Source organism: Protopterus annectens, chromosome 16.part0 (genome assembly GCF_019279795.1).
Source record: "Protopterus annectens isolate FY-2018-M chromosome 16.part0, PAN1.0, whole genome shotgun sequence".
In the NCBI taxonomy this organism is placed as follows: Eukaryota; Metazoa; Chordata; order Ceratodontiformes; family Protopteridae; genus Protopterus; species Protopterus annectens.
In genome coordinates, this window is record NC_056750.1 from 470,997,069 (window position 1) to 471,021,664 (window position 24,596).

At 38.2% G+C, this 24,596-nt stretch overlaps 1 protein-coding gene across 1 annotated transcript in view; it reads right to left on the bottom strand.

Moving 5' to 3' along the window:
- TTLL11 (tubulin tyrosine ligase like 11) overlaps positions 1-24,596 on the bottom strand; it is a 1,746,306-nt gene that overhangs the window by 1,326,069 nt on the left and 395,641 nt on the right. The window contains exons 4-5 of the mRNA XM_044058582.1: positions 17,966-18,541; positions 1,670-1,765 (exon numbers count right to left, since the gene is read on the bottom strand). Of these exons, the coding sequence (XP_043914517.1) occupies positions 1,670-1,765; positions 17,966-18,541 (672 nt within the window). The remainder of the gene's footprint in view (positions 1-1,669; positions 1,766-17,965; positions 18,542-24,596) is intronic.

Below are 24,596 nucleotides of genomic sequence, written 5' to 3' on the forward strand. Positions count from 1 at the left end.
GATTAGACAGTAATTTACACATTTACAGATCTATGTAGGAAGTATGCTTACTACTGATCCTGTAATCATCAAAGTAAGTCATTATGCCTAAGATATCATCAAAAAACAATGCTTTGATGAGCACCCATCATTGAATTTCATTGATATGTTTAATATTCACTCATTTTCTTTTTACTTTACTCAATTGTTTTTATTGAAAATTTTAACAAAACATTAATATATGATAATACAAACATTATAAAACAAATATACATATCTAAACAAACAATAATAAATAACTAAAATAACTATTTACAATGGTATCTACTATAAAACAAAGCTTTCTAAACAGAAAAAGAAATGTGATAGGAGTAGTTGTTAGTTAGTTATTAAAGTCTGTTTTATTCAGCAGTTCTTTGAATTCCAACCATATATTATATGAAGAGGTGATTCTAGATGCTCTCATCTTGATTGTGATAAGTTCAAGATGACAAATGTCAGTTGCCAAGTCTACAAATTCCTTCATAGTAGGAGTGTCTGATTCTTCCAGTTCTTGGTGATGACTTCTCTTGCTAATGTTAAGATACTCCATAAAAGAGGGTATTTTATTTTTGTGGCACAAGTGGAGATTAGGTGTATTAAATAAAATAAGATATTTGGTCAGCATAAATTTATCATTAAAAACAGACCGTAACAGAGAATTCATATTATCCCAATATGTTCTAAGCTTTATACAATCGTAAAACGTATGCTGACAGTCAGCTTTAATATTTAGTTTACATCTCCAGCATCCTAAGTCTTTATTATACATCAATTCAACTTTATGTGGTGTGATAAAGGTTCTATGTAAGAACTTGCAAGAGAATATCCTCCACCTTAGTGATGTAGTTTGTATTGATGATTGGAGTATTAGTCTTTTTCATCTTCACTTGGGGAGCTATTATTAACAAGTCTAAAATAATCCCAATAACTTTCTCTGTGACATACTGTTGATTTCTTAAGTACCTTATATATTTTAGATAGAAGTCCTTTTCCTATTATAGTATTACCAACTCAGTCAACAAATAATAACTAAGTAAATACATAACATCAGTGACTTTATGTCATTAGACAGGTGAAATCTTCCCTCCATCTGCACATGCACACATACACTCCCTCGGAGTAATAGAAATCAAGTCACTCACTCTCACTAAAAATGAAATGCTAGAAACTATGTCCAGCCACAGAAATGCCACTTATGTCTGTAAGAGATGTTAACAACCTTTGAGACCTTACCTGTACTACAAAATGTAAAGGAATTATTACCAAATCAATGGTCCTGGCTCAAAAATGTAGCAGTACAGTCTTAGTCTATCATTTTCACCTGTCATCAGCACTGACATGTAATTGAACAGGAAATTGCATCCCTTTCTGCAGAACATACTGCTGTCATTTCTTCTTACATTACTTAAGATAAAACTCACACTTTCTCTTTACCTATTTTGTGCAGACAAGAGCTGCTATACCTCTGGTTTATACATGGAGCTTCAAAATATATGTATGTATGACAGGAGATAATGAACAATTTATATTTAAAAGCTTATTATAAATAATAATGATTAAGCAATTTTCACTATGCCATATGGTTTCTGAGTAACATCATCTCTGCAGCAAAATGGTAAGGAATATAGATGAATAAAATATGGCTTACCTCATGTTCATGTTCTATTCTCATGCTAGGATTGGCATTCACTTCCAGTAACACAGGCTTCAAGTTTTTCACCAAAAGGATATCGAACCCTAAAATCTATACAAATATGTTAAAATAAGCATTGTATAGACAAAATATTAATTACAGTTTCTATATACTTCAAATGTAGGTATATATGGGGAAATACATGCTTAAAATGCATATACTAATACATACTCATACACACACACACACACACACACAAACAAACTCACATTCTCTCATACAAACAAGGGTGTATACCAATACTCATACATGCACACACATGTTTATCTTAATGGCAGACACCATATAAAGGATGGTATGATATAAGAGTGTCCGGTACTCTGGCTGGTTCTCACAGTTAAATTGTATAGTACACAGAAAATTGTTATGTGGGAAGCAGACATATGCAGCTATGCTGACATTTATTGGACCAAGGAAAAGGAGTATGTAAGCATCCATATAACGAGCTGCAAATGAAAGTATGCAGTTTAATAAGTGCACAATGAGACGAAAATGAGTGCCTCTGAAAACAGGTAAATAGATATAGGTCACAGTAAGTGCTTAGCAAGTTGCAAGTCACTATAAGAGCAAAAATCATGTAGGAATATGCAGAGTTACAATAAGCAAAAAGTTAGCAGTATCAATAATCTCCATGCTGTAGCACTTATTGTTTACAAGTACTGCTACCGCCTATCCTATAGTGCAATGTGAAGGCATGTGACATGAAGAAAACCTGCACTGGCAGCATGTCATCTACCAGCAGCTGACAGATCAATTTTGACTGGAGAGAAAAATATTATATAGGTGGTAGTTTGCATGTATTTCCCACAAACAGGATCATTAAGAACATGTGACCATCCTATTCCACTGGACACTAAGACATGTGTAGCACGTGCTATACTAACTACAGAGAAAATAATGGACACATTAGACATATCATTGGTCTTACCCTGCAGGATATTCAACACATTTCTTGATACACTGCTTCTACATGTGAATGGCCATACCTGTTTCTCCAAAATACTAGGGGAGACAGCCAAAACCATTTATGGCTTCAATGATATAATCTGTCTCTCAGAACTACTAGCTGCTACAGGCTGCACATGCATGACAATAAAGCCCCCATGTAGTGCCCATCTACTCAGTTATATCAATAGAAAGAGTGACCATTCTATCAACTGCCAGGAAGTGTACAGTGCACAGAGGTCGATAACCAATGTGTCTACATAATACCCTGCCAGTGCCCAAACTTTACACATCTGGCATGTTTATATCAATACTTTCAAGACAGTGAAATACTACAAGGCAACCTAGTTGACATGTATAGGCACTGTGGTAAAGTGACACATATACAACCAAAGACAGTGCACACACATCTTTCTTTCATTCCTGTGTTCCTACTGTGTTTCAAGTGATGTAGGATAAACCTGCTGCAGACCTCACTGATGACACTTATACTGAACCCACACAGTATGCCAAATCGCAGTATAAAACCACCCATGCACAAGCCAGAAACATAGTACAGCACTTGTTTGGCCTACTTAAGGATTTGTTCCACTCCCTGGACACATCTGGGTGTCACTGCTATATGGCCATGCCATAGTCTACAAGATGCTGCATGCTATACAATATGGTTACTAGAATGCATGTAAGTCAACCATCCATCCAAGAACCCCCAGATGCACTAAAGAAACCATTGTGATAGCCACTACAACAATACATTTCCACTGACAACAGTGAGGTTGACAGAAAGTGAGTAGCAGCCACATCACACACCTCTAGTCAGTGGCAAGTACAGTATATGGAAAGTACAGTTTTGTACCTACCATAAATGTAGATGTTCGAGGATCCACATTGCTGCAGTCCTTACTATTGGGTAGTCCGCTGTCCAGTCGGCCCGAATACCAGAGTATATGGCTGACGTCGGTCAGGGCGCATTAGACTGGCGTCAGTACGTCAGGGTACTAATGCGCATGACCGACGTCATATCCTCAGTCTTTTCTTGCCCCAGATGTCAGAAGACCCTAAAAAGACAAGGCCAAAATACCTGCACCAAAATTATGTACAATATATACAAAAATATCAACATATAACCTCACCTACACAACCACCCCTAAACACAGAGGGGAAGGAGGGAGGGCAAATTGGACTGCAGCAATGTGGATCCTCGAACATCTACATTTATGGTAGGTACAAAACTGTACTATGTTCTTCGTTCCACATTGCTGCAGTCCTTACTATTGGGTAGAATCCCAAAGCAGAGGTAAGGGAGGCTGGCAAATCATAAAGAAGTAGGAGCTGACAACATGCCCTGCAAAACAGCTGTGGCAAAACCAGCCCTAGACTTAGAGTAGATAGGAAGGTGATAATGCTTAGAGAAAGTATGCACTGAACTCCAAGTAGCTGCCTCCAAAATATCCTTAGTTGCCACCCCTTAGAAATGCTGTTGAAATGGCAATAACCCTAGTGGAATGTGGCCTAATCCCAGCTGGAATCTCCTTGCCATGATGGGAATAACAAAATGCAATGCAAAAGCCAATCCACCTAGAAATAGTTTGTTTTGACACAGGCTTGCCCTGCGAACTCAAAGCAAAAGAAACAAACAACTGCTGAGACTGCCTAAAATCCTTAGTCCTGCTTAAATAATAACGCAATTGCCTGTGTACATCTAAAGTGTGCAAAATCTTTTCCCCTTTATTTTGGGGTCTGCATAAAAAGTAGGCAAATGAATAGTTTGGTTTAAAGCCACACTAGAAACCACCTTAGGCATAAAGGAAGGATTAGTGCGTAATGATACCCTATCCTTATGGAAAATCAAAAGGGCTCTACTGCCATAAGGGCCTGCAACTCAGACACCCTTCTTGCAGAAGTAATAGCCAACAGAAAAGCAGTCTTCCATGACAAGTATTTCAATTCAGCAGTAGCCGCAGGCTCAAAAGGTTGTAGAGTAAGTTTTCCAACACAAAATTGAGATCCCAAGCAGGAGTAGGAGCTCTCGTGGGGGTCTTATATTCTTTGCCCTCTAAGAAACTGCTTGAACAAAGGATGCGAAAACAATGGTGGGTCACAATCATAGTGAGCTGAAATTGCTGCAGCATGAATCTTAATGGAAGAGAAGGACAAACCTTTGTCCAATAACTCAGTAAGATATTGAAGAGCCACACTCAAATTAGGCTCAGAAATCTCCAAATTCTTTGCTGTACTCCAAAATAAAAATCTCTTCCATTTTTCTGCGTACACTTTCCTTGTACTAGGTCTTCTAGCTTCCATAATCACATTTAAAACTTGTTGAGGAAGTTGAGACCTGCTGTGTTTCAACACAGAATATGCCAGGCTGTTAGATGAAGAGAGTGAAGCTTGACATTGAGCAGATGACCGTCCTTCTGAGATAACAGATGAGGAATCAGAGGTAAAGGCCATGGAGGCTTCTTTACCAGACTCCGTAGTAGTGGGTACCAGTGTTGCCGAGGCCAATCTGGAGCTATCAAAATCATCCTTGGCCTGTCTTGTCTGACCTTTAATAGTACCTTTGGAAGAAGAGGCAGAGGTGGAAAGGCATACACATGAAGGTTTTTCCAACTGAAAGACAGAGCATCCACTTTCCAAGCTGTGTGATGAAACCCCTTTGTGCAATACTTTGGCAGCTGGTGGTTTAGTGGAGAAGCGAACAGATCTATGTCTGGAGTTCCCCATGACACTGTCAATTTCTGAAATACATGAAGATCCAGTTTCCACTCGTGGGGATCCATGATTTGTCTGCTTAACACATCTGCTAAGGAGTTCTGTGCTCGGCAGAAACCTTGCCTGAAGAGTTAGTTGCAAGCTTAGCGCAGTCTCCCATAAAATCATTGCTTGCCTGCATAGAGGATAAGAATGTGTTCCCCTTGCTTGTTGATGTACCACATGACAGTTGTGTTGTCTGTTAGAATCAACACCTGCCCTGGAAGAAGTAACTCCTTGAAAGCCATTAATGCAAACTGGACTGCTAACATCTCCTTCATGTTGATATGTAGATGCTGTAGTCTGGCAGGCCACTTGTCTTGTATCCACTTTCCATTTAGATGAGCTCCCCAAGCAATGTCCGAGGCATCTGTCGTTAAAATCTGACTCGCCTCTGGCGGGTCACAGAGAGTCCCTTGTTTAGGTGACATTCCTGAGCCCACCACAAAAATTCTTTTTGAAGGCAAGGTATTATTTGAATGACAGTGTCCAAATCCTGGCAGTGCTGTGTCCATACATTTTGAGATACCATTGTAGCTTCCTCATATGCAGTTTGGCATTGGGAAGCACCAGAATACAAGATGCCATGAACCCTAATGCTTGAAGGACTGTCCTTGCAGTCAGCACGGACTGATGAGATAGTTGATGGAAGTAAAGTGATAGACTCTTTTGTTTGTCCGGGGTTAAAAGGCCATCTGGGCTGCTGTATTCAGTCTCACACCCAGAAAGCACATGTCTTGAGAGGGTACTAGACTGGACTTTATTTCGTTCACAGAATACCCTAGGCATCTTAGCACTGCTATAACATATTCCAGATGCTGTAGAAGGTCTTCCTTTTCTTGAGCCAGAATCAGGCAGTCGTCCAAGTAAGGATAGATTTGAATTCCTTGTAGCCTGAAGTAAGCTATCACTGGAGCCAGAACCTTTGTGAATACTCTGGGCGCAGTAGATAAGCCAAAGGGCAATGCAGAGAACTGATAATGAGAATCTCCAGCTCGAAACCGCAGATACTTCCTGCAACTTAGCCTTATAGGCACATGAAGGTAAGCTTCCTTGAGATCTAAAGTTACCATCCAGTGATCTTTGCCCAGCAGAGGTAAAAGCTGTTGTAACGTCAACATCTTGAACTTGGGAATGTCCAGATAAGTGTTGAGGAGAGATAAATCCAAAATTGGTCTCCACGTGTTCCCCTTCTTTGGTACTAGGAACAGGCGAGAATAAAATCCTAGGCCCCTTTCTGATACAGGAACTGGCTGAATGGCCCCATCTGGAGTAACTGAGAAATTTGCTTGTGAGCCTCTTTTCTTTGTGGAGGAGGAACGTCTGGCATGCCTTTGAAAGGAGGCATTGTATGGAAATAAAACCTGTAACCGTGGTGAATGATATCCAACACCCATCTGTCTTGAGTAATTAAATCCCAATTTCCTTTGAAAAGAGACAGTCTTCCTCCCAAAGGAGCTACCAGATGAGAATCTACTGGCAGCTGAAAAGGCAGGTCATTGGGTCTGTTTACGAAAGGACTGACCCCTGCCCTCACCAGAAGTCCGAGCAGGTGAACTCCCTGTTCTAGGCCTAAAAGAACCTTGAGCTCTGCCCCTACCACGTCTAGACCTACCCCTAGACTGGGAATCATAAGCAGGATATGTCCACCCCTTAGCAGGCCAATTTCTACTAAACTTCGGTGGCTGCACCTGCAAAAAATCTTTAACAGTTTGCATAGACTTAGCTTTGTCCTCCATTTTCTTTAAAACTGCTTCCACAGGCGAACCAAACAACACATCAGACTGTAAAGGAGCATCCAAAATCCTTGTCTTAACATGCTCAGCTAAATTCTGATCCCTCAACCAGGCATGCCTGCGAAGAACAGAACTAGTGGCAGCCACCCTCGAGGAGGCCTGTACAGCATCAAAACCACATTGCAAAGAATGCTTACCCACTTGTTCAGACACATGAACCAAATCCAGCAACTCTTTACACTCAATACCTTCCGCCAAAGCATCCACCTTAGATTTCAATTGTGAAAGGAGATAATTTTGATATTTTAGCATGTGAAACTGACAATTCAACGCTCTCATGGCTAGGGTGGAAGAAGTATACACTTTCTTTCCCCACCTATCCAAAGCCCTTGCCTCTTTATCAGTGGGAACAGGATTTTTTAACCACAGAGGCCTTAACACCTTTAGGCCCCTGAGAAACAGTTTCTGGGTCCGCCCTAGGACTCTTAAACAAATACTTATGAGCTTCAGGCACCCTATAGTACCTATCGGGTTTAACAGGAGCAGGAGGCAAAGAGTCAGGGTTCAGGGAAGCCTCTGCAAAAACATCTTCCACCACATTCAACACAGGAGGTATAGCTAAGGGCCTATGCTGGGGTAAAACAAGAATTCCCTAAGCCTTTTCCTGGAATCAGAGTAATCCTGGCCTTCCCATTTAAAGTGCTCCCTCATGGAATGCAGAGTCTCTGAAAATGAGAAATCCTCAGGAGGAGAAGCTGTAGGAGTGGAATCATCCACATCAGAATCAGAATAAGGAGGATACTCCTGCAAATCTTCCACAGAAGACTCAGAAGCCTCTGAACACTGTTCAAAACTATCAAACTCGGTTCCACCCTGGGCCTCTTATCAGGAGGGGGCATAGAACCTCTAATCATAGTAATCAAATCTTCTGCCATTTTAAGCATATGTTTCTTAGGTACAGAACCCGAAATGCTAGGAGAAGCCCCCACTGAAGCTGAACTTGGCCTACCTCTCAAAGAAGTTTTGGCAACCGAAGGAGAGGCTCTAACTACCTTGGGAAGAGAGGGAAGAACAGTTACCTGCGAAGCCCCCTCAGCCTGGCCTACCTCCTGAGAAGGCACATCCTGTAACAGTAAAGTTTCTGCCTGGGACTCCATAGAAACTCCTGGCAAAACCTCTGGCTCCACTGAGCCTTCTAAAGAACCGACGTCCGGGACTGCCAGTTCATCAACCCTAGGCTTCGCTGTTTTGTCCTTGCGCTTCTTGGGCGCAGCGGGCGTCGGAGCATCCGACGGCATTTTATAATTGCAACGCTTCCCAAACACTAACCTGGCACAGTCTAACCTCCTCTTAATAGTGCGTTTGTTAAACCTAGCACAAGAGCGGCAACCAACAACGTCGTGCTCAGGCCCTAAACAAGGTATGGTAATCCCTATGAGGTATCTGTTTCCCACAAGAAATACAGTTATTCACTTTTTCTGACATCCGGTTAAATACTGAGGCAAGAAAAAACCAAAATGTTCCCCAACGGGGTACTTAGCCAACTCTGATTCGGTCTGAAACTCCGGTTTCGGAAATATTTCAGAACGCCAACCTGCACTCGCAAAACTGCTTCTGCATCGGACCATGCGGCAAAAAAGACTGAGGATATGACGTCGGTCATGCGCATTAGTACCCTGACGTACTGACGTCAGTCTAATGCGCCCTGACCGACGTCAGCCATATACTCTGGTATTCGGGCCGACTGGACAGCGGACTACCCAATAGTAAGGACTGCAGCAATGTGGAACGAAGAACATCCACAGGGTAAGCAGTTATGAGCCTTGATGAGCACCCAATGACACTGTGGTGTCACACAGAATAAACACGATCTAGACCCAACATACCTGCTGATGTAAGCCCGTTGTTCTGTTCAGCATTTACAGGTGACACCATAACAGTGGTCTGGCCTGGGAATACACAATATAAGGCAGAACACATTGACAGTGAATTCCCATGTTACATGTGAAGCCCTGTGTTGTACATGAAAATAATGATCCTGGAAATGCAGATACAGAATAGTCAAATGCCTCCACTGCAATTTCTGTATGCTTGTACATCTGACATACCTATAAAAAAACCTATGCATAGGTATATTTAGCCTGCCTCCATCCTGAAGGTATACTGTTATTGCATATGCATTCAGCATGGTTACTAACTCTGTGCATCTAACTCTGAGATATGTTTTAGTAAACCATTCCCAGAAGCTGTGTCCATCCCTTCAGGTATGATACATGTGCTTTCATCATCAGTGTGCAGGGATACTAGGAACTTCTCCTCATCTGTTAGGCTTTTCATGGGAGGTAAACCCCCTCCAATAGTTCACATCTGTCTAGTGCCATGCTGCATAACTTCTTGCAGACTCATCTATCCAAAAACATAATGATGTCAAGGTCTAATGTCTCCGAGATGTGGTCCCATGGAGGCTGGTGAGCACCCACTCTCCCCAGCAGGTGTCACCTATATGTCCTGAGTGCTTGAAAACAGGATGATAATTTTAGAATGGCTAAAGATACCAAACTCTGCTAACCTCTTGCAAACATGATGACACTTATGAAAACAAGAGATGTAGCTATAGGTTGGTGACTGTGATGGATTACCAATTACAAATAATGGGTTGCCAAAGGAGTACTCAGCAAAATAGGGCTGAACTGGGATAGGAACTAAGAAGATGTGGCAAGCCCTCCTTACCCCACAGCAGTAACTAAGGAATCTCAATCCTCACAACTGTCTCCGGTAAGGGAGTTCCACTAAAAGCAGGGACAGAAGTACACATTTTCCCCTAAGAGTACACTGGGAACATATTCCAAACCTGGGACTGGACTATATGCTTTACTCCACATCCCTAAATGAATCTCCATACTAACCACTGCAGAACACAGTGTCCTAGTTCTAGGTATCTGACACACTCACTCTTAAATGTCTGATATTCACACAAACACACACTGTTGGGAACAACTGATACAGATTTACCTGCTGTGTTTCTTTGCTGAAATTACAAGGTAATGGCTGCACCAGTCAAATACCACAATACCCTTCAAAAGGGGTGTTCAATTATTTTGGGTAAAACAGATATTGAAACAAATGGTAGCATGTATCCCAAGCAGTAATGTTTTTCAGAGTGGCTCTGGTGTTATCACAACAAACATAAACACTGTATATCTTTATGAAAAATATTAACTAAATAACCAGCCACAATAAGAGGCAGTAAAACATTTAAAAATAAATAAAAGTATTTAAAACATGAAAATACTGATTAACTGATTCCAATAAACAACAGAGTTTCACACACAGGAAATATGAAAATAATGCTATATGAAAGACCTCACATTGATTTTAGAAAACCTCTAACTAACTTAGCTGTAGTTCCCTGACTATCTGAAGATTAATTGTCACAATCTAATCTAAATAACTCAGCAAGGTGAGATTAGACTCTTACTTCCACAAGGTAAGATGAGAAATTATGTCCACACTCCAGGCTGTTGTCTGTCCTCTGCAAATGGAACAACTACTCTCCTGGAAACAATTGGACTACTATTGCTGAAGAGCTCTGGAAAACAACTACTGAACAATAACTGAACAACTGACTCAGAACATGCTTTTTATAGCAAATCTTTTTAAAAAATAACAGGAAGCTGCCGTGAGAATTCTACTCTCATATCAGACTTTGAAAAGTAAACAAACAGCTGCAGTGAAGATTCTATTCTCCCAGCCCTGGCACACAATGATATCACATCTAGGTCAGCTGACTCTGACATATCATACATTCAGAATTCTCCCCATTGAGAACATGTACATTTGGTCGGCCAGAAGAATGCTATTTGACATTCAAACATCTTGCTTAAATCAAAGTGATAATCAAAAGACATAAAATTATTTACAAAATTATAGCTAGTCATGCTGGCATATGTAACACAGGGTAATTTACAATTGTTTACAAAACTTCAGCCAGTCATGCTAACACGATAACAATATCCAAGATATGCTATGCAATGTAAAGAGGGGTATCCCAATGATATTACAAACTGGGTAGAGACAGGGATGTGCATGCATACAGCTGAAGTAGTTGCCACACAGATGTCCTCACAAACAGCATTAGTAGGAGACACCTAGAGTGACACAGGTGGCAATGGACTACTGGGCTATGATGTGAGGTTACACATGAGAAGACCACTAAATATATCCTCTCAGCATAAGAACATAGCACCTCTGTGTGAGACATAGAGATAGGACAGGATAGGGATATATAATTCTGACATAGGCTGTCTTCTCACACCTACTATGTAGTTTGTAGCTACATACATATCAGCTGTATATGCAGGTACCAGTTGCAGGTAATCACTGTACCAATTAATATATGTACATGTATACAGTTCCAAGGCAAGAACTCACATACACAACAAATGCGGGAAATTAATCTTATAAAAAGTACTACAGAACATTTTGTGTAATTCCTCAGGGTTGAGTCTTCTTTAAAAACTGCTTCTATATTGCCAGAAACATGAATCAAATTGTTGCACTGTTGCTGCATCTGGCTGCTGTTCCTGTTTGAGTGCATAGTTTGGCATTCAAAATGGTGAAGCATCCTCTAAAGCCACACATATATATCTAGTTACACAGTATATATAAAAATAAGGGTAGGTTCTGTGTATATTTATGAATTGCTATATTCTGATGAAGCATGAGTGACATGAAGCACAGCTAGGTTCCACTATAGAATACCAACATCCATGCACAAGGGCACATGTAGAATGCTTGCATGTGAACAAGAGTCACACTTTGGGCCGCCATGTGGCTGTGCTTCTTACAATAAAGAAATCATATTTCCAGCATGAGAAACTGCCAAGCATTTTGTTCCATGTGAACATTTTGCCATTTTCACAGGATAATCACAACAAGGGATGTCAATGTTAGTGCTCAAGGGCAGCACATGCTTGGTATGCCTAGGAAGCAAAATCATGCACTTTCTCTTATCTACCACCATTGAGGGAGTGGGCGTTGACCCCTTTTGTGGGTCTATTTAGAAAAGTGGATGCCTTGTTTGACCAGGCAGAGCTACTAACTAAAACTACTGGCATGCCCCAGGACTATGGTGCAGCAACCTGGAAGACTTTCCATAGTACAAAGCAAAGGTTAAGCATGAATGCAGCAAATGGCACAGCATTTAATCAACATTGCTACTGTTTTTCAAATTGTACTTTTAAATGATTTTTTTACTGTCATTCAGATGGGCTACTGTGTGACGATTATGCCTGTTGCTTGTCTATATGTCATGGCATTAATGCATATTGTATGACAATCCATAGCTGTTCAGTTGTCGGGTTGTAGCTAAAATGTCATATCGGAATGAGAATGCAATGTGAGGCTGTGAGCACATCTTCATGCTTCTGCTCTCTTACACTTGCACATAGGACTGTGACTTCATTGTGTAGCTGAGGGCACATTTACAGGCTCCTATCTTGCACCTACACCTGGGACAGTGGCTTAATTGCGAAATTGCAGGCACTTTTCCAGGCTTTTCTTGTCTTGCACTTATACCTAGGACTGTAACTAAGTTCTTAAGCTGTGGGTACGTTTTCAGAATTTTGTTATCTTGCATGCACACAAGGAAATGCAGCTTTGCATATGATCTACACTGAAATCTGTTATGTTCTTTCTGTCTTTCAGCACAGACAGAGCAAGAGGCGATGTTAAATGCAGCACAGATTTTCAGCATAGTGGGGTTAGTCTGCCTATCATCTGTGGAGTTGTATACATTTTCGGTGTACCATCTACAAGACATCTTCACTTATGTTACCCTTTAAACAGTCTATCCCTCCTGCAGATCATAATAATACCAATGAGATGCAGGCACATCAGCTGCCAGCTGTCCCTGCTCTGTGAGAGAGGGCTGGGTGTGTCTCACAATGGGAGGGGAGTCTAAACTCATATCAGATATTTAGCCTGGCTCAATCACCCACTGTGGCTCAGTAATCAGTGTGGCAGATGGTAGAGAAGTAGATGTCAGGGCACTGGCCTGTTGAGTAGCCACTACCTTGCCCCTACTAATTTATCCTAGCCATTGGATCACCAAAACAGCTTATGGTCACTGTCAACTGTCATCCTGACCCATCTCAAGGGTACAACTGAAATCTCTCTGGGTCAGTCAAGTAGCCAACATGCTTGTATATAATCTACTCCTCTACATCACCATTTGTTCACTCTCTGTTTCTGTCCAGCTCATGTCTTTCTCTCCTAGTATGTGAGCATCCATGCCTGTATGTCTTATATTATTTTGTTTTTGTTTCTCTGCTCTCACTGGCTATCCCTCCCATTTTTCCTACATCAGCCTTTCCATCATCCCTGCTCTATCTCCATACACACACACACACACACACACACACACACACACACACACACATACAAAGAGGTGCCATACAAAAAAAGTGACCTGTTTCCTCACACCTACATTTTCCTTTATGCTTCCCTTCTGTTTGTACCTATTACCTATGTTTCCCCATTTCCTAATTTCCTATACTCTCTTTCTTCCCTTTAACTGTCCAGCTGACTGCGCACCAGACAGCAGGCATTTACATTGTGCTGAAAATACTAGCATTAGGTACTTGCAGTCAGACTGCACCTCTACATGCCAACTCAGGCTATCTGCTACCTTACATTTCCATGAGGTTCACAATGTCTGGTGTGTGGCCACTCCATTTCTGCAAAGCTTGCATGTTGCTCTGCCCTACTGTGATCTGCCTGTAGCTTTAACCTGGTTTCACATTTCGCAATGTTCTCTTAAGGTGTGCACTGTATCACCATTTGGATATGTATGCATATTGTATACTGCAGTGTACTGCCACTATGCAGTGCAAGCTTTTTAATAGCAAACAGCAAAATTCCAAGTCCCAAAAACTGTGTGGACGTTATTTATGTACACTGTTAGTGTGTCATTAGCAGTTTATATAATTATTCTCACATGACTGATGCTACTAAAATTCATAGAAATCTGCTATGTTTGTGCTGCTCACTAAAAACTAAACTGAAAGGTCAAACACTACTGGTGAAAGACAGTTAAACCAAAACGTCAAATACATGCATCCATGAGTAGAGGGGCCTTTGGCTGACCAAATCTGATTAGACTGAAAACTGGGTGCAATCACTGAATCCCACAAAGATGTTGATATCCCACAGAAAAGTCTGACACAGATAAATAACTGGTGCCAGAGCCATGGCCTAAAACACATTGTTAAAAATGCATACTTATACCCTTTGGGAAGACGACCAACCCTGCAAATTACAACATTGCTATCACTCCCCTAAGAGAAGACCCAGTGGTAGGAGTCTTGGGAACTCAGGTTGACAATAACATGAACATTGATCATCCTGTGTCCATGATAGTGAAAAGTCCTTCTTCGTGGTCCAACTTACAATTAAGGGCATGGCATCTAGATCTAAGGAGATCTTAGTCCCACTATACCCATCTCTCCCTAAACCAATAATCAAGCACAATGCACATTTCAATGTGTATCTGACCAGGCATTTGCAACAACTGGAGTGGCCACAGAGATTCCTCACTAAAAAAAAAAAAATATGGGGTGTAAATAATATGTCCTATGTGGTCTGCCTCAAAGTCCTGTGCCTGTACTTGGTCTCCTACAGACTACTGAAGGGCGATCTGTGCCTAACCTACAAGGCGTTCTCCGATCCAGCCCTGATGGATCGGTTACACATTCGCAAAACAAACAGCACAATAATTACTTGATCTAAGGATCTAAACCTAGTCTGTGACATAAACAAAACATATTAGAGGGATATGTATGTGTTTCAGAGATTACCCTTTCTCTGGAACAGATTCCCCATTCATGTGAAACAGAGCTCTTCCCTAAACCTATTCAAATGCAATTTGGACCAAAGTATTGAAAAACACAAACTCATCCCTGGTTTGTCACATGTAGCCCTTATGGAAAGGGTCAGTTTGTAGATTCCCCTAAGTCACAGGCATATACTAAAGTTGTTCTAGCCTGTGGGCATTGATAATTAGGAAAACTGGGCAAAAATGGTTAGGCTGAAAAAGGCTCTAGGGCCATTAGCCTAGTAGCTTACTATGATCCAATGGGTTACATTCAATCGTGTTAAATATAGTTCATCTAAACACAACCAATCATAACCTACACTATATAAACCCATGGACAGCACTAACAACAACAACAAAAGCTTCCATTTTTGTGATCCAGATACTAGTTTTTAGTATTAAGGAATGGGGGATGTAAACTGGCCCAGTCAATTCTGGTTAGTAAGTTTTGAATTACATCTGCATGCTTATGTATTGCAGGCTAAGATTAAATTATGTTTGTATTACATCAGTTTTTTATCAGTTACATTTATATGAAGTCAGTTTGGCTTAAATGTCATACACACAGATTCACAGTACTCTTTTACAGGGATGTATAGCTTTAACTCAGACCTCACTCCACAGTCTATTAAATATACAGCAGAAACTCAGCCTTTAAAGTGTGAAACAAAAATCATTAATGAACATATGCAGTTTTTGCTCAGCAGAATATACGTTGTCTTCTTACATGACACAAGTATAATATCTACACACACAAACAAAACATATAATATATATATATATATATATATACATACACACACACACACACATATATATATATATATATACATATATATATATATATATATATATATATATATATATATATATATATATATATATATATACACACACATATATATTATATACTATATATATATATATATATATATATATATATATATATATGCATACATATATGTTATAGCAAAGTAATTAAGCCAAGAAAACACATTCTTCACTTCTGCTAGGGTTGCCTTTAAGATCATGTGATCCCTTGGGTGGGAGGATGGCATAATGATTAAGGTGTTTACCTTACAAACACAAGGTGCAGGGTTTGATTCTCACATTGGATAATTGGTTAGGCTTAAAATGGCCCATAAGGGCACTTTGCCTAGTACAAATCTATGAACCCATGTGCAAAGGATTTTTTTACTGTCCCTTTTTGCTGTAATTATGCTCTCTTCACATAAAGTGGGCGTTCTGATTTGAAGGTATATAGTTTATACATTAGTTATGTAGGTAGAAGTACAATAAACTTGTATGAATACCATGCACAGCAAGCCAGCGATCCAAAACCAAATCTTTGTTTAATAAAATGCACATACAGATGTCTGAAAAGAGAAATTGAGACTTCTGTACGTGCATTTTATTAAACAAAGATTTGGCTTTGGATCGCTGGCTTGCTGTGCGTGGTGTCCATACATTTCCTATTTGCTGTTCAAGTGAAATGGTTGGACTACAATAAACTTGTGTTTGAATTTATGGTGTGCTAAGCAACTGTCCATTTATTTCTTGGTTCAGCAGATTTCAAAACAAAGAAACAGAGAAAAAAGCACAATCATTTAGTCACTCAGACAATAATTCAGTAAATAATTAAATGCAGTTAAATTTATATAAAAAGTAGCAAAACCGAATAACTTATAAAACACCCTCTACTATAGGTTTGCCATTGAGATGATTAACACACCCCTAGTTTTCTTCCTAAAAAGTAATGAGTGAATGGTAGACAGATATTTATTATGGTGCTACATTTGTGTTATAGTACTGTATGCCAAGCACTATATTACTAGGAATCTTATTTTCGTGACTATAACTGCACTTTGTTATTGACTGATTTACTACCTGACTGCTTAAATGAATGACAGTGCTATGTATATCCTCTTTTACTTCATGTGTTAAAATCTGGAGACTACAGAAAACTTCTCTACTACCAGCTGTTTTTCCCTACAACTGCATCATCAGAAGGCAGGGTCAGAAGACACAAACTGAGGAAGCAACTGGACAGCTGATCAGTATACAGCAAATTGGAAAACAATTGTTTTTAACTTAATTTGTGAATTTTTACTGATGCAACTGAAGTAAAAACACACAAAAACACACAAAACCAAAAACCCTGCTTTCCATTGTGAGAGCATAAATTGCAGTAAAAATAAATGTTAAAACAATCTTAGTATATAACAGAAGGTGATCTGGTTCAGTTCCCTACTGGGTGTTTTCAATGTAGACTCTGCATGTTATTCATAGGTGCACATGTGATATTGCTGGGGTACGTGCATCTCAAAGAATGATAGTGAACTTCTGAACCTCTTAACTACCTGTAGGTATGTATGCTGTGAATATGTGAGAGTATGTACATCCATGATAGAATGACATCCCATCCAGTACTGCTTCTCTGCCTTATGTCTAGTGAGTGCAAAAACAAACTCTGGTTAAACTGGAGTCTGAACAAGATAAAGTGTTAAATGGAAATGAGTGAACAACTGAATAGTTGGGCTTCAAAACTTGCATTTCTTTAGCTGCCCGTTTGTGGAGTTTATCTGCACAAATTCAGAAATGAAAAGGGACTAAAGTAAGAGGTACAAGACAGCATGCTTATCAAGGTGTAATAGGGCTAATTCCCATTTTAAATGTGTTGAGCTATGAATCAGCATAATAAAAATGAGACACTTAGTACATTACTATACTAAGCAAAGTCTGAAAACCTACAATAAATAGACAACAATTTACCTTTAAATAAATGTTAAGGAACTTATCGCAGGTAATCTGCTTTGTAAAACACCTTTGTACTGTAAGGAAACCTACTGACTACTAGCTTATTTATTAACTGATTGTTAGCAAGAGTATGGTAACACTGTGCTTAATAGGTAAATAAAAACGCCTTTTCAGAATAATGCTCACCTGGAAGCATGATGGTCCTGGCTTTCCCTGTGGTATTTCAGCTTGATAATAAACTTTAAGTTCTCCTGCAAGTGCAATAACAGTCTTAATTACCAGTGATATTATGTCTGACCACACTTTTTTAATGTCAATGCCTTTGGCAGCCAGTCTATAAAGAATGCTGGTAAATGTTCTTTTGCTTCCAGTGCTTACACTTTCAGAATGGACAAAATTCGCACTATGTATATTCAGGGAATAGTTTGTTAGGTGCATAAACATATTGTGCAGATTTTTATGATTTGGCTCTTGATATGGCTCTGTACAAAATCTTGTGAGTCCATCTTTGGCAATGTAGATTTCTAAAGGTTCAAGAGATTTTAGTACCACATACAGACGTATATCAAATTTTAATTTGTCAATGAGCAACGGTTTGCTAATGTATTCCTGGACCACTGCTGCCCTGCTTTGAAGGCTTCCCAGCATTTGAATCTCACTGGGATCTCTAATGAGGTAGATTCCATCACCCTGAGAACCTCCATCTGGCTTTACAATAAAAGTAGGTCTCCAGGAAGTAGCCTTCTCTTTCACCATGTGAACCTAAACAGACAAACGAAACAACCAGGTAAAAAAAATAATCCAGAAAAATATACATTTTATATATATATATATATATATATATATATATATATATATATATATATAGTAAAGAGAGTTCTTGTCTTCTATGATAAAAATACTGAATTCTTGTGGGCTGGATCAAACAGAAACATAATCATTGGTCTATCTAGAATTTTGTAATTACAATACATTTAGAGGTTTGGATGTGTGACAGGTATTCAAATGTCTTCAATACAAAATTCAACAGATATGAAAGTTACAAACAGTAGAGTTATGTTAATGCTTCTCATTTGTAATGTGTATTTGATATAAGCATTTGTAGCAGGCTCCTACTTGGGAAGTCTCCCATTATGACTTTGGTCTGGGTATGAAGCATTCAGTCAGCTGAGAAAATTCTCACATGCCACATTAGTTTGATAGAAGATGCTTTTTTAAAGTATTAAACCTTACACAATGTCTCTACCTCTTGCAGCTCTGAGATGAGAGTATGGAGAAAATATTATATACCATCCCAACATAGGTGCATCCAGTACAACAGAATAAAGTGACAAAAATCAAACCATTAAGTTTGTTACCCCAGACAGCTCTTCAGTGTTTCAAAGGATACATCATCAACAAGTAGGAGCCAAGCTGGAGGGAGGGAGTGTTTATTTTTTGACTGAGCAAGTCCCACAAAAAATATATAAATATACGTATATATATATATATATATATATATATATATATATATATATATATATATACACACACACACACACACATATATATAGTTTCACTTCAGAATCCTGAAATATCACAATCCTGAACTTCATAATCTGGAACCCAAAATCCTGAAAACTCAAAATCATGAATCACAAAATACTGAAAATATACAGGACACAAAGAATGACAAAATTCCAATACAAGGATACAGAGAAACACATACAAGACAAATTATAGCACTTTTCACCAAGTATGAGCAGGGGGGAAAGCCCCCCTGCACCTCCTCTTGTGGCGGGCTGCACCCCCCCACAACCCCTGCTAATTAAATATATAAACTCCAAGATTGCATTCCATGGAAAAAAATGGCAAACATACCATCACATGTGTTCATGACTGCTGTTGTAACCTTAGCAACATTCCCTTTTAACTTGCTATACTACAACATAACTTATGATAGTGTAGTGAAGTGCAATCTTGGATTTGATATATTTAAGTAGCAGGGAGTGTGGGGGGCACAGCCCCCCACATGGGGGTGCAGGGTGGCTTGACCCCTGCTTATATTTGCTGGAATGTAACCTGGTTTGTGTTCTCTATAGTCAGTATATGTATCCTGTGTGTTTTCAGTCTTTTGGGATTCAGGATTTTGAGTTTTCAGGATTTTGGACTTCTAGATTATGAAGTTTTATGAAATTCAGGATTGTGATATTTCAGGATTCTGAAGTGAAACCACACACACACACACACACACATTTTATATATATATATATATATATATATATATATATATATATATATATATATATTAATTGTAAGTATTCACGTAACTGCCTTACATTTTAAGGGTACTTGCAGCATATTCATCCTGCACAGAAATAGCAAACTTAGATTTCTTGATCGATGCATCGCTGTATACATGATAGAAGGGAAATGAAAAATAGCTCTGAAAAGTCTAAAGAATAGAATGCAGTGCAAATATGCATTGCTAAAGGATGTTCTGATACTAAGCCAAGGTCTGCCATGCAATTTCTCATGAAGCTATAATGAACTTGCTGGCACAGATATATCATCTAAGGAATATTCCACTGGTAAGAAACAGAAATATATTTCCAAAATCAAAACAACCTACTCACTTCTTACATCACCAAAGCCATTCACAACAGCATAGTTATGTATAGCTAAACCAGTATAGCGTTTTTGTTATACAGACCTGAAAATAAGAAAATTGTTGTTTGTTGTCTTAGTTACATGTGCCTTCCTTCAGCTGCAGCAAACCATGCTACCCCTTCATCCACAGTTGCACATCTTTATCAACCACATTAACTTTCCATAGCTTCAGTACTCTGACCTTTATTTAATCATTGAAATGTTTTCCTTCTCTAAACCAAACTTTGAACTAAGGCAAATGTTACAATGCATTTCAAAAGTTTTTATTTCTGTATATAGTTGAGTAGGTATTACTTTAAGGTACGGAAAACAGTATTTGGACATGTTAATGTGACTTTTTACCAAGTCTAGTATCACTATTGCATTGCATTGTATAACATAAACAGTAGATAGCCAACTGTAATGATTGGGCCCTCATCAACACTCCTTAGTGTACAACATGCAGCACATAAAAGTAAATCGCTCTCTTGTGAAACAAAAGGTAATCAGTTAGCATTTAACTAAGTAAAGTCTGACACTGTAGTCCAATAAAATTAGTTAAGTATGTATAACTAACACATTTCTCCCATTAACTTTTCTTTACAGTACAATTCTCCTTAATATCCAGTCTATCCATTATTTAAATCAAATTCCTAGCTGTTGGAATTGAAGTTGGTTTTCATTTCTGTATTACAGCTTTCTTTGCAGCCAACAAGTATTACTTCTCCTAATATAGTACAATGCAAAACATTTTCCTTCCCCCATTTGCATAAGGGCTTTAGCCAGTCTTTATTTTTTTCTATAATACTCTATGCTCTAAACTTTCTAAATTCTTCTTTAATTTTGTAAAACCCAAACATGTCCAAAATGAAAGCATATAATTTTACATCCTCACTTCACACCTCCATTACTGTGGATCTGTAATCAAAAATACCCTTATTGATTGCAGAATGTAAAAATATTTCCTGAACCACTTTCATACATATTAAGTAACAACATATCCACTTCCACATATTCTCATCTAGCTCATCTTCCAGTAACATACTGTAATCCTGCCTAAGCCTCCTCACAACTTGCTGATTCCAATCCTTGCACATATCCTTAGTATTCCTTATATCATTTGCACATATCCTACTTATTATTCCTTATATCATTTGCACACAGCCTACTTATTATTCCTTATAACATTTGCACATATACTTAGTATTCCTTATATCATTTGCACATATCCTCAGTATTCCTTATATCATTTGCACATATCCTTATTATTCCTTATATCATTTGCACATATCCTACTTATTATTCCTTATATCATTTGCACATATCCTACTTATTGCTCATATCATTTGCACACAGCCTACTTATTATTCCTTATATCATTTGCACACAGCCTACTTATTATTCCTTATATCATTTGCACACAGCCTACTGATTATTCCTTATATCATTTGCACATATCCTACTTATTATTGCTTATATCATTTGCACACAGCCTACTTATTATTCCTTATATCATTTGCACATATCCTACTTATTATTCCTTATATCATTTGCACATATCCTACTTATTGCTCATATCATTTGCACACAGCCTACTTATTATTCCTTATATCATTTGCACACAGCCTACTTATTATTCCTTATATCATTTGCACATATCCTACTTATTATTCCTTATATCATTTGCACATATCCTACTTATTATTCCTTATATCATTTGCACACAGCCTACTTATTATTCCTTATATCATTTGCACATATCCTACTTATTATTCCTTATATCATTTGCACACAGCCTACTTATTATTCCTTATATCATTTGCACACAGCCTACTTATTATTCCTTATATCATTTGCACATATCCTACTTATTATTCCTTATATCATTTGCACACAGCCTACTGATTATTCCTTATATCATTTGCACACAGCCTACTTATTATTCCTTATATCATTTGCACATATCCTTAGTATTCCTTATATCATTTGCACATATCCTACTTATTATTCCTTATATCATTTGCACACAGCCTACTTATTATTCCTTATATCATTTGCACATATCCTACTTATTATTCCTTATATCATTTGCACACAGCCTACTGATTATTCCTTATATCATTTGCACACAGCCTACTTATTATTCCTTATATCATTTGCACATATCCTACTTATTATTCCTTATATCATTTGCACATATCCTACTTATTATTCCTTATATCATTGGGCTTTCACCCCTTTGCCTCTAACAGCTAAGATACAGCCTTACAGGTATTTCCTAGTAGCTCTATCAAACCAGTGCACCTTGTTGTAGGAAATAAACCTTTATAATCCAGACATTAAACAATTGTAAATATGTCTATGTTGTACACAAGTACTCCATTTACAATCAAACAATACTCTGCTCATGCATGTTGTTTTACTTATTCTTATTAAATGACCGCTCAATTTTTATTTTAATAAGTTTAACGTAATGCTAAGGTATGCTCCTGAGTCTACTTCACTAGTCTTAATGCAGGTCATGGCTGAAAAGGGTCATTTGACCAGTCTACCCACCTGGCTAACAAATGTTAATTAATGAATTCATGAATTAATCCCAAATGTTCCCAATAAATCACTTTGTTTTTTTTCAATACGTTCAGTATCGCAAACCCATTTCCTTTGAGATACCCAGTTTATTATCACCAAAAGGCACTAAAAAAATCAACCAGGACTGTACCTCATTCTGCATTAATAAGCTATGTATCATGACCATAACTTGCTTTACAAGACAAGACTCTTCCACTCTTTGTGTACAATGTATTCACAAAAGCATATATATCAAACGGATTATAATTTCAGTAATTAACCTCATTATTCTTCCATTTATCATTATAGTCTCAAACTGATAACTGATACATTAACATTTAAACTGTACAGCCTTATAATAAAGCTCTCAGTCATAACCAGTAAAACCTCCAAGTTCCTTAGGGAGTATCAGTTTATCCCAGGGCACTCAAGTTTGCCACCACCTCAAACACAATCTCTTATCATATTTTAATTCATTAAAAAAGACAACATGAATATCAGCTGAAGTAGCCTTAAGCACATATTAATTTAAATCAATACAAAAAGTGCACTACCTCTACTCATTAGTCTAATTTTAATCCAATATTCTTTCAATCTATAAAGCTCATAATTTAGACTTTTTTTTCAAATTTCCATATGCTTTACTAACAGATCTTTCCAAATCGTTCTCTTGGCAAATTCACTGTCAGTTTATGCTATCTTCCTGCTATAAGCACTCAAAATTCTAGCTCATTGCCAAGGAAAGGATACACATTTATCCCCGTTCTTCTCATTACGGTCTTACTGAATGTCTAGCCAGTCAATTTACAAAGCTTATCCAATGTGTGAAACAAAGTTAATACCTCTTTCAGAATCAGTCATTTATAGCAAAAAAATATCTGCAAACACTGAAAATGTTACTTCCTCTTGGTCTAAGGACCCTCAAATATAGTCATCTTACAACTGCTGCTAAGGGCTCCAAATTCAATACAAATAAAACGGGTAATGAAGAACATACCTGCCTTGTGCCCACTTTCAACATAAAAGGTAATGAAAAGGTTGCATGAATCTTAATGCTATCTCTGGATACCATATAAAAGCCTTTATAAAAAATACAAATTTCAGAGAAGAACATTCCATGAGAGTATATTATTAATGTGACACTAATACATTCTATCAAAGACTCTTGCTGCATTCAGACTCAAGATCAATAATGACTATGATTGCTGATGTATACTTTTTATCAACATTCCAGTTTTCAAAATATTTTTAAAGGTGTCGCTCGGCTTGGTTTACTATTGAAGACAAACAGGCAGGGTAGTTCGTTTATATGCTTTATTACATGGAAACACATCAGGATGGATAGCAGCAATGCAAAATATAAACTAACTGAATAAATTATATACTACACAGAGATGCATCCTTAAATCTCAACAACTTACTACAAAATGGCAGTCAGGCTCACACGTGCTCAGTATTTATACACTTGTGCAAGCCCCTATAAAGCTTCTTAAAGATGTACATACACACTGATCTACATCCTCCATCTTTAATGAATTACCCACAGTATAATGACATTTGAAAAGAAACATGCAATTGCACAGACAATAAAAAATAAACACAACATTCATGTCCAAGTTGC